General features: G+C 44.8%; 3 protein-coding genes across 3 annotated transcripts; 2 read left to right on the forward strand and 1 right to left on the reverse strand.

The window, feature by feature from the left end:
* Positions 1-2,000: 2,000 nt before the first annotated feature.
* On the forward strand, positions 2,001-3,419 carry GLAREA_03878 (p53-like transcription factor; the record flags this gene model as incomplete). The annotated part of the gene is made up of 1 exon (XM_008084131.1): positions 2,001-3,419. One exon carries the CDS (start codon positions 2,001-2,003, stop codon positions 3,417-3,419), a length of 1,419 nt encoding a protein of 472 aa, XP_008082322.1.
* Positions 3,420-8,291: 4,872 nt separating this feature from the next.
* Positions 8,292-10,403, reverse strand: GLAREA_03879 (FAD/NAD(P)-binding protein; the record flags this gene model as incomplete). Its single annotated transcript, XM_008084132.1, has 5 exons — positions 8,292-8,722; positions 8,769-9,168; positions 9,222-9,424; positions 9,480-9,637; positions 9,688-10,403. The coding sequence occupies 5 exons, from the start codon at positions 10,401-10,403 to the stop codon at positions 8,292-8,294; spliced, it is 1,908 nt and encodes a 635-aa protein (XP_008082323.1).
* Positions 10,404-12,513: 2,110 nt separating this feature from the next.
* GLAREA_03880 (FAD/NAD(P)-binding protein) lies at positions 12,514-13,169 on the forward strand (the record flags this gene model as incomplete). Its single annotated transcript, XM_008084133.1, has 2 exons — positions 12,514-12,679; positions 12,769-13,169. 2 exons carry the CDS (start codon positions 12,514-12,516, stop codon positions 13,167-13,169), a joined length of 567 nt encoding a protein of 188 aa, XP_008082324.1.
* Positions 13,170-13,419: the final 250 nt, after the last annotated feature.

Genomic DNA, 13,419 nt, shown 5'->3' on the forward strand with positions numbered 1-13,419 from the left:
ACATCACTCAATTCTCACCAGGAGCCCCTGTGAGAAGCCAGGAAAGCCAGCCTTGTCTCTGCTGAAGTCTTGCCTTTTATCATTTGTGTGGAGAGCAATAGCGGGCGACTCGAGAACCACCCCCCTGCAGACTTCTCGACTGAGGCAGCCTCTTCTGGCGGGTGCTATATCCTCCGCTAAGACCCTCCATCAAACCTTCCCCTCCTCTTCCACCCCCCAATATTGCGGGGAGGCATACCTGAAGGTCTGCACCCGTTTCTTAAACACCGCCTGCTCATCACTGCCGGGCTTTCCCCTCCCCCCACCGCAGCTCCCTTAGCGGGTGCTCTTCCTTTGAGGCCTTAGTCGACGCGCTTCGCTCTATCTGAGCATCTTTCATCCTTTTCTTCGAAACGCACCGCGCATTGTGCAGGCGCATAGCAGCTGTTTCTCTTGTCGATTGTTCTCGACCCTGCCTTCAGCACGCGGCTTCGCTGTGCACCTGGCGCTTTTGAGCCTTCCAGTTCCCCGCCAAAAAGAAACAGACGAGAAGTGCCCTTTCGGCTCGACGAATCAACGGGTGGAATGACTGAGAGTAAGTCGATCCTTCTTTTTCTCAACTGTCTTCGTTCCCTGGTGTATATATAAGGCGAAAACCCTCGGCTTCGCACCTTGACCCCCCACGGGCTTCGGGGCGTGATATCATCTGTGTCTTTTTCACGATCCATTATTCGTTTTGTTTTGTCGCGCGCATCTCGTTGGCAATTGGCTATGGTATTTTGCCCGCTCTTTCTCTTTACCCTATTGGCTTTCCCAACGGCAAGTCAGAACTGCCAGAGTTCAGAACACAAAGATCCAGTGTTCTTGCACAACAGCACCTACCACTGTCGATATCCCGTGTACGACTTTGGCTTTATCCTGGCAATGGGGATGTGCAAATGAGCGGTGCCAGATTAGCACTATACTCATCTCACACCCACCCTTGATCGAAATGTTAGCAGCTCTCATTACCTTCGTGGTTACCATCGGGCACACCTCTCGTGAAGCGGCTCGTAGCACGTTTACAGAAGACAGTCACTGACATACATCCAATAGTTCTTACACAAGCAAACTTGACAGTCAATCACTTCATGTGCTCGCAATCTGGTAACCCTCAAGACATAGCTGCTTATTCCGGGCATTCTCCTTGTATAATCGGGTCCGAGTCAGAGCCTGACAGCTCGTCCAGACAGGAATTCACCCACCAACCTTCACTACCCTCGGACATGGGTTTACGGTACATGACAATACCTACTCCAGATGATGTTCGGTGAGTGTGAACCTTTCCTTCCATTTGCCTTATCATCTCGTCATCTTCCAACCCCTTGCATTTAGCCACACGCGACGTTTTGTACGCTGTTCCCACGTCGTCCATGCAGCTCAACGTTCTTGCGCTCCGCCTGAGCTTTGTTTGAGAGGTTACGGGAAGCAGCAAGTTTATCCTCTTCCCTAACGCTTGTAAGTCGTTGCACGGCTTAAGCCTCACAGCAAGACGGCACCTTAGTGCCGCAAAGAGCTCCTATCACGCGAGTAACCCCCCGCTTTTGTGAGACGAATGTTGAGCTGGCTGTCCTACCTACGCAGTCCAACTGGGCACCGGTGCCGCTAGGCGTCGTGGTCGCCATGTATCTAGCGTCTATATTGTTCAACTTTAAATGCTGTCTTGCAGTCATGCAGAGCTGTGGCTGACTGTGATAACTCAGATTCAACCCAGATAACGGTACTTCGCACAGCCCTGTTTACTCTATCGAACCTACAGTACAGAACAACTCGTCGTCATCGACGTTAGCCTTCTCGCCTTACAGCAACCTCTATCAATCGAACCTGAGCAGCTCCACGTACCCTGGTGGCGCTAGTTCTTATTTTTCTCCGAGCTCATCGCTCTATTCTATGCCCGATATCAAGCCACGCTTAGGCTCATTGTAAGTCATATCCCCCCTTAAATGTAATCTGAAACATCATAAAGCTTGCATCTGTTAGCAATGGCTTACCCGGTCAGAAATCAACCTACTGGATTGGCCCCACCAAGCCGATCTTCAGCACTACCGCATCCAGGGTCTCCTTTGAATACGCGAGACTTATACACAGGTGCAACACCACAACTACGACGAACTTCAGATCTCCTTTCACGATCACCTTCCCTCTCGTCCGCTGCGAGAGGCGTACCTTTGTCCCCTTCATCCACCAGTGGCTTTACAAGTCCAACAAATATGGAGAATCCACTAGGTCCGGCGGCTTGCCCACCACTTAGTCCAACAGAGTCAATATATGCCCTTCAGACATCAGAGGGGCAGAACTTGAGAGCGGAGATATTTGGAAGAATTGACAAAGGATTTTTCATGGCAGATAAGGATTGGACCTGTTACCGCAGAAATTACTTTTCTCTGAATTGTTCTTACACAATACAGCCAGCTCTTCCTTCCGCCCAAATTCACCTGGTCGAAAATGGCAGATTAGGCCCGCAAGTGTATGCGTTTGCTATGTCGATAGCAGCCGTGGTAGATGGGCGTGATGGGAAAGCCATCGAATTGGTCCAACATACTCCAAAGCGAGACAAAGGACCACAAGAAAAACCTGCGAGAGTCACCTTAGCCCCGCGCCCTCCAGCATCACACGGCATGTTTGGTGATAATGGAATTGGTGGGTCCTCGAGAGGGTACGATCAAGCCTTTGGACAAAATCCAAATCAGCCAGCAGTGGAAGCAACATTCGAGCGCATTCAATTCAAGAACGCAACAGCCAATAACGGCAAAAGAAGAGCCGCTCAACAGTACTACCATCTTTTGGTTGAGCTTTTTGCGGATGTTGGCAGCCAACGTTCCGAGCGCTGGGTGAAAATTGCCTTTAGAATGTCAGCCCCTATGGTTGTACGCGGGCGTTCGCCAGGCCATTATCAGAATGAGCGGAGGGGTAGCAATGCAAGTGCTGGGGGGTCTGGAGGTGCTGGAGGCGCGGGCTCATATACGCCAAGCGCAGGTACGTCGAGGACACCAGGAGACATGGGAATGTCCGGTGGGTCGTCGATGCTTCAGGGATCGGGATATGGAGGCTCTTACGACAATCGGTCGCATCATTATCGATCCAATATCCCTCCTCTTCAAATTCCGATGGAGCCTGTGTTATCCGCTGAGGAAGCGAAGAGTATCGAAGAGTCGCCTTGTTATCTTTATTATCCTGGCGCCATTTACGAAGGCCATGAGGCTCGGTATCAACTACCAAGCATGACAGATTATTCGGCTTCGAAAATCAAGCAGGAATATGGTTCTGGCGGGTTTGTACTCCCTAGCCTAGCCAGCACACAAGAAAGTCTGGGGCGACACTGTGGTCGGTGGGAAGGAACTGCAGAATCCAAAGGATTCTTTCCAACCGCCATCATTCAACACGAGATGAACATTGGATAGTTCTTCCACCAGTCGTGGGATAGGATCACTTCTCATTTGCATATATGGAAGATCTGTTCCTTTATTTGCATACCTGCCTCAACATTACACATTGCATTCCATTGATTTGCGATGGATTTTGAGGCGATATTTTGAGTAAAGAAACTCTGGGAATATGGGAAAATATGGGGCATTACGGCGCATGGAATAAAGATACCAATTTTTGATTGATCATCGGGAATATAGGTAGGGCATTACCATATGGGACGGGAAGGAATGTCTCGCTATGAAGCTTTGCATAGCGAGGTGGAAAAGTCTCTTCTTTGTTAATGGCTTACTTTTTCTGCTAATTTTCTCTTCCTCGTTCATCAGTCTACTCATCAGGCTAGGATGTAGGAGAGTTGCGGATATGCTTTGCTGCTTTGTTTGTGTGTTTGCTTCGCAAAGGGAAAAGCGTTTCTCTTTCGTTTTTGTTATTGGTTTTCATTTTCGTTGGATGGTTGTGACTGTTCATCTATCTCATCTGTTGAACCACCCTACTTCTTAATGTATGTTTGCGTTTGAGGTAGACTTTTCACTCTTGATGCCAGCTGCAGAGCTTTCTAGGAATGAGATTCATGGTCTCTTTAGTTGTTTAATTTGCCATTATTCGCACGGTTCTGTTGTGATTTTTTGGATCAATCATGGATGTGTTTGTTGAATTAAGGCATAGACTGAGCAATGACGTGGAAGGGATGATGTATACTTACATGCTCTTGGGGAGGTCGAGGGAACGAGATATTGTAAGGTGACAGGACTTGCTTTTTGATCAGCTTGTTTTATGTGGTGGTGGATTCATTTTGTTCATTATTCTTATTTTATAATCTCTATTGGGGGTTGGAATTATAGACTATGACTGACATACTTGTGTCCTTTGTTCTGAAAGCGATCTAGAGATGTGCCTAGCAGTAAATGTATACTCTGCCACCAGCGACAACTTGTAATGAAATCTGTATTGCAAAAAGCGCTAGCATGAATCTGGAAATGTGCGTAGCAGTCTCGCTCGGGCAGAGGAGTTCAAGAACGACTTCACACGCCTCTCGATGGTTAGACATAGTCAAATGAAATTTAGCATCACTGAACGCTTGAAGCTTGAGATTTGGCTCGCTATATCGATTTCGAGACCACGAACTCACAGCTTTTCCCCGCGAGAATCGTCAAGTTATGGCACCACATATGACCTGGAATCTGTGATTTCCCACCTCTTTTCCAAGCAGGGCATAGGCTTCGTATGGGCATTGGCGGGTTTTTGAGGGTGTATGGATCGTTTAGTTTAACGCAACAAGGAGGACGAGTTTGGATGTGGATGAATAGAAGGGATGGGGGCGTTTGATCTGTATCGCGACTTTTTGTGAGGTCTTGAGGAAGGTTCAGGTAGAGTGGAGTTGTTGGTTGGTTCGAGATTTGTGATATGCGTTTTTCTGCGAAGTCCGTTAGTTATTTTTATGTGGATGGGAATGACGTCCTGGATTTTTGGAGTCTTGGTCTTCTTGCGGATGTGCGTCGAAATGGTTCATGACATATGGCTCTGAGGGCTTTCGTAACGTTTGTTGGCAAGGTTTCAGTCTACAGCAAAAGTATTTTTGCGATAGCCGCGTCCGATCTTGAACTGCTTACATTCTCCTTACTTCCTGTCTGCTACTCGTAATCTGGTGGTATAACTAGTATAGTCCGACTAGCAAGTGGGTATAGTGGACTGTGATGGTATTTCGTACTTCCGCGGGAGGTTGGACGTAGCAGAAGAGATTGCAATGGCTTGCTTGTGCTTGTTTTCTTTTCTCGTCTTAGGCTCTGGATATGTGGCAAGTTGACTGGTGTATAGGACGACCTGTCGCTCTTTTTCCTGCTGTGGTTTTGGCTTGTGCTGATGGATGGCCTTGTTTAGGAATGCGGGTAGAATCTCTCTTGGAGTTGCGGCACTTCAGATCTACTGGTTTAGGACGAAGGAAAATTTTGTTGCTATCTCGGAAGACGTTATATCGCTTGGTGTTGTTATAATATTTGTTCTGCTCGTCTAGGTAGGTATGTATTGATAGGGGTAGTTTGGAAAGTATAGAGTACGATGTAGTTTCAGGAGTTCTAGTCGTTGTGATCCTACGAATAACCAGACGTGTTAGCGAAGATAATCATGGAAAGCGAGACGGAAGTGTGGGAGTCTGGATTTGGAGTTCTAGACTCAAGTTGTTATGTGCAATTAAATGGTCTGTAGTGCCGTTTGTAAAAGCACAACACTGCGTTTTTAGAAAGGCAATACTATGAGTTCGCTCCCGTTTCTATAGGGGGAGATGTTGGCATAGTTTCGAACACATCGTAGGAGAAGAACACCTAAAATTCAAGAGGAGTTTAAGCCAAAAGACTTCTCAAGAGTCGATTCGAGACGCTAGCGAAGGATACGAAAAGATTTTGGTGCCGAAAATTAATAGAAACAGCACTGAATGTGCTGAAAATCTGCGGTTGTGGTTTCTGACAAGCTGTTGGTGGTCATGTAAAAGACGAATCGATGGTATTATATTGGCAGTGAAGTATTGGGTCAACAATATGGCAAAGGACCTGCTTACAAATTTTGTTTCCAAATTAAATAGACACAAAGAATCTTTTTTTAATTTTTTTAAGATTCGAGAGTTCAAATAGGCCTCCATCAGGGGTAGATCTCGAAGTTCAGTGGCTGCAGAACACAACATCGGACAGCCAATCATGCTGAACCGGAAGTTCGATCGAGTTTGCGATTTGGCCAAGCATTGGATATCTTCATGGAAAGCACATCATAATTACAAAGCTATTTATTTCTTTCAGCACGAGAAATGGAGAGATGCCATTTGCGTTATCGGTACGAGAGGCGAGATTGATGTTGTGGTGTAAGACAGACAGGGGCTGGTTGCGCGTTTTTCACTTCAACACAAGTTTACAAAAATTCGATCTCAAGACCGGGAGATCAACTGAATCAATCCTACAGTTATAGGTAATGTTATCAAGTAAGAAACTCTCTGCTACTTCAAAAGTTTGAAGTGTGTATATCCCCCATTTCTCGCCTGTTCCAACGATCTAACGGAGACGCTAACGTATTCAACCTCACAGAACGACGAGACATACGCTATCCCATATACAGAAACTCGCAGATGGAGTCTGTTCGTGTAGTTCAAACTACTAGTTCGCTTCATTTGGCATGACCTCGAGACGAATGACATAAGATACCGAATGGAAGTTGAAGCTGAAGAGGAAATATAAATGCTCTCGCGGTTTTGAGCGAGAGTCTTGAAAGGATATCGCGATAGCACGCTCCGCAAGCAAATACGTGGAGATTATGCACTTTGTTATTGTGCGAATTGAATTGATACCCCGTGGGCTTCAAACAAATTGAAAAGGGAAAGCCTGGTTTCCACCAGCCATCACCCGGCGCTTGTCAACACCACACATCAAGCAAGGAAAGTCTGGAAGGGCGGTATTGTTTATGGTCCTACATATTGATGTTGAAAAAGTTATCTATTATAGACATTGGGATGAAACCGATAGTTCACGTCGGCAGAGTCATCGAACATCCCTATTAGTGAACTAGCTTAACACGCTGTATAGAACACTTTTCTTACCGATCTTTAAATTGATTCGCTGGACTGAATCGTCACTAATCCGTTCTTCTGATATCGGTACAACTTTTAAATGCCATCTAGAGTAACACGACATATTTGGCGCAAGAGTTGTAGACAAATTGGGGAATAGCAAACGTGGTTAAAAACTCTAGACTCTCTGTTCAAATTTTACTAGAACAAAAGATTTGTCAGCTCTGAAAATTTCTACCTCAGGAAATTATCTTAGAAAATTATCTTCATGCAATACGCAGTAAATAGCTTCCCACTACTACTTGATCGTACCCCAGGCAAACAGCTCAAAGCGTTCTAGCTATTCACGATAACAAAATTTCAGACGGCTTGTTTGCATCCCAGCTGTCTGATGGATGGCAAGTATTCATTACTATTCTATCGACAAGTGAATCTCAGTTCGTTCAACAGATTCAGCTTACATTCCGTGATTTGCAGAAACAGTTGCCACAAAGGGTGGCCCAGAGCTGCCTCAATCTTGTTCCGGCTCTAAAGATGGAACACAACTTGCATGGCCATAGAGGACCAGTATCAAATCTCTATTATTGGCTCGTCGGATATGCTCAAAGAGTCTGTCTTAAGTGCAGCTATGCATGGAAAGCAAAGTTGCTCCAAGAAAGGAGAGCCTGAATAATGTTTTATCGGTGGCACCTTTTTTGGGGGCAATGCTTCCAAGCACAGAAGAAGGAAATACTGTACCATACTCAGAGACTTTATCAATAAACTCTGACTATTAACACTGTAGCATAGATTTCTGTTTCGTGCGTTCTAGAAATACTAGTTTCTTTTCTCTGCTCTTGGCTGTAATCAAGGCTATTTGCCCACATAAATCGGAACTACTGACATTTGAATACTCGTGTGATTGAGCTGTTGACAAGCAAAAACCCTAAAAAGGAGTTTGCTGGAATTCATCAGACAAATGGCATTTCTGGTAGCTGATATTTTTTCTGTTGATCATTTATAACAAGAAAAATGGGGGCTTCAGGGGTTAAGCGAAGCGGACTGCCAGTCTCGTTTGATATCTTCAAGAATCTTTGGTGGATCATAGTAGGCCAGCTCAATCATTGCTGTATTAATCCAGCACATTGCTAATTATTGTGAATCTAAAAGCATACTGGCGGGCTTCGAATAAGTTGATACTCAGGGGTTTTGCTACTAACCGACTAGCAATTGTGACAACCATAATGAAACTCGAAACTTTGACTTTGTTATCCTGACTAAGTTTGCACGAATCCATAATTCATAAAAATTCTATGGGAATTTAACTACCATGAGGATCATTCAGATACCATGTCGTATCTTCACCCTCCTCCTCCCGAATACTAAAGCCATTCCCCAAATACCCGAATCTATTACCCCCACCTCCAGCTTTTGTCCGCCACTCGAAATCCTCCCAACGAGGTTTCTCTAACATATGGAAGAAATGAGACTGACTTCCAGGGTGAAGTGCGAAGACTGGTCCATCTTTCGTCGCCCCTTTGTACCAACTGCCACAAGGCTTAGACCACGATGTACGTGGCATGAACCCTTTGATATGTTCCGAGTAGTCGTCGATTGCAGCAGGCAGTGGCCAGGCGGAATGGATATGCTCAAGTTGGAATTTCTGAAGGTGACGGATGATATATTTGGCGAGCTGCTCCGCGACCAGTGGAATTGCCCCATGTGCTAAAGGACCGTTCGGTCCAAGAAAATCTTTCGCAGACTTTAGCTAATAATCAAAATTGTTGAATTGACTCACTGAAGTAATTTGGCACCCCCTCGATCATGCAACTCATGTAAGCTTCCGGAGTCCTGGTTTTCCAAATGTCTTGTAAATTTCCATGCTCTCTTATCAGTTGACAACGAGGCACGAAAGAGCAGTCAAATCCTGTGGCACAGATTATAGCATCTAAATTTATGATCCCTCCTCCTTTCAGTTTGATACCGCGAGAAGAAACTTGTACTGGTTCTGAGATAACGGTTACATTGCTTGCAAGAAGTGACTTCAAATAACCTTTTCCAGGTGTGATGCGACGACATCCAATTGGGAAAGATGGTATCAACGATGATGCCAGTGAAGGATTTGATTTTAAACATGATCTCATGTAACTTTCAGCTCTCTCTTGTGCAATCTCTGCGTCTGGCGAGCCGGATAAAATCTTTTGAGTAACGGTCAGAATTTGAGATAAATACTTGATTTCAAGTCACTCACCATCCTGAATCTCTGATTGGAGAAAGCTTCAATATTTTTCATAAATTCACGATATGCTGTAGGATCCTCCGAGAACTTGTTAATTTGCAGATTATTGTACTTCTTAGTGCCCTTCTCGGTAAGAGCTGAACACATTTCGACAGCTGCACTTGGTGGGGCAATCCACGAATTGCCGCGAATGATGTGTACAAGCTTACCAACTCCTATTCAATCACAAAATCAGAAGTGACCACCAATAATGAGACGATGAAAGTTCACCTGGCTGTAGTTCTGGAATAATCTGGACTCCGGAAGCTCCATTTCCAATAACTGCGAATGCTTTGCTTTCGTATTTGAAGTCTGCAGGCCAGTGTGCGGTATGTATCAGATCTCCTTCGAAAATACTGATACCCTTAATGTCTGGCCATTTGTAATGGCTAAACTCCGAGTCAAACCTGTTTAGACAAAAATGTGTATTGAAACGTACTTGAAAATACCCGAAGCATCCATTAGGAAATGACATCGATCCTTGAAGGTTCGATTTTTATCCTCATCCTTGACATCAACCACCCACATACCACTCTCTTCTTCCCACTCGGCACGAACAACAGAATGAGAACATTTGATCTCGTCTCTCAAATTATGTTTCTCGCAAACTCCAATTAAGTATTTCTGAATTTCTGCAGCCGGAGAGAAAAGAGAATTGCATTTTGGATTTGGAGTATGAGAAAACTGATAGCTGTGCGATGGATCGTCTGACGCGCAGCCAGGGTATCTGTTTTCGAACCAAGTACCGCCAGTTTCAGCATTCTTTTCGTAAATAATGGGAGTGACGCCGGAAATATGTTTCTTCAGCTGGATGAGCATATTTAGGCCGCTAACACCCCCACCGATGATGATTACACGAAGTTTTTTATGGTTTCCCCCAAGAGGTTGTTCTTTGATCTTGTATACCGTACGAGTTGGCGAGGAAAGCGAAGAATCAACTGCATTTCTAGGTCCCGAACTCAACTGTCGCTTCAAGGAAGGATTGGAAGTATCTGATGAACGGCCAGTATCTAGTGGTTGCTGTTGTGGATGAGTTGAGGACACACTTAGAAAGCGATGCGCCCACTGCTTCCAATATTCGCCCCTCCTAAAAGGCTGAATAGGCCTCGCGTACACTCGGCCGCAATGAGACAATCGTCTGAATGCACAAGCCATTGCTAAGGTATGAAGTCTAATAACTTGTTCGAGAAAGTTGAAAAAAAAAAACGAAGCTCAGACGCCGCTAAGGTACAGTACTTGAATGAGATATAATTGAGCGAGTTTAAGATATAAGATGGCGTATATAGTCCCACCCGTTCGTACCTTGTATATTCTCTTCATTGGTGGGTGTTAAACCGCCAATGATCAATCTTTGTATAATCACGGTAGAATTCCGATTGGTCAGTGGTTGAGCACTTACAAGTGAGGGATGCAGGTGAGGACGGAAATTGCGATGCCAAAAGCCATAATTTATCAAATTACCTCCTGATTGAGTGAATCAAGAAAGCAGTGTAAGCCATGGAGAATTTCTCTTTAAAAGATTCCTTGTGGAGAGTCATGTTCTGCTTTTCATGCTTGCACAGTTAAAGTCTTTTGTACACCAGTGTGTTGCAAAATTGACAGGACACGATCTAATAATAACGATTTTAGAAAACGACTTTCCACCACACCTTCCGTAACATTTATTTTAACCTCTACAATAGAGACAAGATCGTATATTCACTTAAAAGATTTAAGGAAATATAACGTTTTGGGGATGATATTGCTGTTCTACCGTAGTAAGGTGTCCCGTCAGACTTGTAACACACTAGTGCTACTCAAGTCTCTTTGAGAAGTTGAGACCATATATATGTACTTGACAATGACACAATTGGAGTCACAATTGTCATTTAGTGAGTAACAGCGATATCATAAGACAATTTTTAAAGCAAAGCTCTTCCCAATCCAGACGTCAATCATGAAAACTCATAACGAGAAAGTCTATGAGTTAAGACATCCCGTTCAGTTCGAGCAAAGAAAATAGCACATGCCATGAGAAGCCAACTTAGCCCAACTACTGGCCGGCTGCTTTACCCACATGCGGTAGTTAGTTCCAGATATGAGGCGTTGTAAAGTGACACCAAAAAGGAGTATTGGCGTCCTTCCTCTACGAATCATTAGTCCTGGGACAGCTTACACTCACATCAACCACATGATAGAAATTCGGTGAGCACGACCGCGTATTCAGCTCAAATTCTCATGAGCTCGTTGGTTCGAAGACTTCAGTCATCTAACAGAGTCTCACATCAATCTTGATATCAATATGTCAACACGTTTTTAGCGAGATTTCCGATCCCCAAATGTCTCATGCAAGGGATGATACCAACAATCATTGCACCGGTACCCGGCAGTCTCATCCGTCCAACGGCACTTGCATTCGGGCAGTTGATTTGATTTTGTTAAGGTCTGTGATTGTCGATGTGTGGAGTTGGTAATAGTTTCTAGTAATCGGGGAAGTGAGAAATTTATTGTTCAGGATATCTCGGTGAAAAACAGAATTGGTGATTTGAAAAGTCTGTACTTACAGATAAACTGTGTCGACCAACAGCTGCAGTGGTCATAGGACCGAGATCGATTGTTCATTGCCGCCTTTGCCGAAGTACATAGACACCAAGGCAACGGAGTATCAGAAGCTAGTATTAAGCAGAAAGGGGGACACTGCCGATCAATAGGATGATATTCCCTGGTCCGGATGACTGCCTGTGACATCCGAAATCGATATTGAGCGTGCGGAGAGATTATCTCAAGCGTGTAGAGTGAATTTTATACTATATCCTGGTCAATTCAATACACATAAGTTAAAATTGGTAACACAAATAGTTCTCCACCAAAATATCTCCAAAGAGTTAAAGACCAGACCACTCACTCTCCTGTACTATCTTACCTTCCACCGAGCTTCGATTCCGGATATCCGCTATTTCAAAGACATCTGTGTGATGCTCTTTGTGCTTCAGCGCACCATCTGCCGTACGTTTCAACCACAAACAAAATTTTCAGTACATGAACCACCACGCTATAAGACCAACTTCCTCTCTTAAGGCTCTGGCCTCTGCTCGTCGACTCTGGAAGAAAAACAAACAGTCACCGGCCTGCCATCAGAACAGAGGTCCGCTTGGACACTCAACGGCTGTGCCATTCCGGAAAGGGAGTCTTACAGGAAGAGCACGGTCAATCGAGAGAACAGTACACGATCTACGTGGTGTACGGAAGAAGCAAAGAGATTGCCGATACGAAGATGGGCGGAAAGATGTCGTCACCAAAAGAAACAACTATCGATTCGGAAAGCGAATTGCTTAACTCTTATAACTTAATGGACCATAGAATACCTAAAACTTCAGATGTCGTTGTTGTAGGCGGCGGAATTCATTCATTGATATACGCAATTCATCTAAAGAAGAAAGAGCTTCAGAATCGTACACGTTAATCCTAGTGTTCATTCACCGAGCACATCTATGCATGTTCCTACTCCGCAGTCCAGTTACTAACCTCCATCGACATATAGAGAGTCAAAAGTCAGTAACAATCCTCGAGAGAAATCAATCTCCAGGGTACAAGATTGGGGAGTCTACACTCACTGTCTTTGGATTATGGCTGAAGTTGATTGGAATTGATACGCCAATGCTGGCCCGTCTGTTTGGACCGAAAGATGGCCTGGTATTTTACTATTTCTCGGCTCTAGGAGACCCGGAAGACTACACAGCCTTCATTGCCAATGGGCCGCCAGCAGACTTTGTCCCGACACTTCAGATTAAGAGAAAAGTAAGCGAGCTTATGCTCACCTTGTTCGCACAGCGCCTTGGCATTTCGGTTCTTCACGGAAAAGAAGTTATGGTTGACACTGCGACGCTGGCACCACAAGATTGTGGCATAACACTTCAGGTCAAAGACAGTGAAACCAAATAGGAGTGTTCAATCCAAGGAAAACTTATCATTGACGCCTCGGGTCGATTTCATCGCTTTTCATCTAAGAAATCACGTGTTGAGCGACCCCAGCGTTTCAACACACACGCCTTTTGGGCATACTGGGAATGCTGCAGTGACGAGAGTGACATCGACCTTAGAGACTATGAGAGTGTCAACACGAACCATCTGTGCATACCAGAAGGGTAAGATCGAATCTCCTAGCCCCGTAATGGACTAATATTGCACTGAT

The sequence above is a fragment of the Glarea lozoyensis genome, assembly GCF_000409485.1.
Source record: "Glarea lozoyensis ATCC 20868 chromosome Unknown GLAREA2, whole genome shotgun sequence".
Classification (NCBI taxonomy): Eukaryota; Fungi; Ascomycota; class Leotiomycetes; order Helotiales; family Helotiaceae; genus Glarea; species Glarea lozoyensis.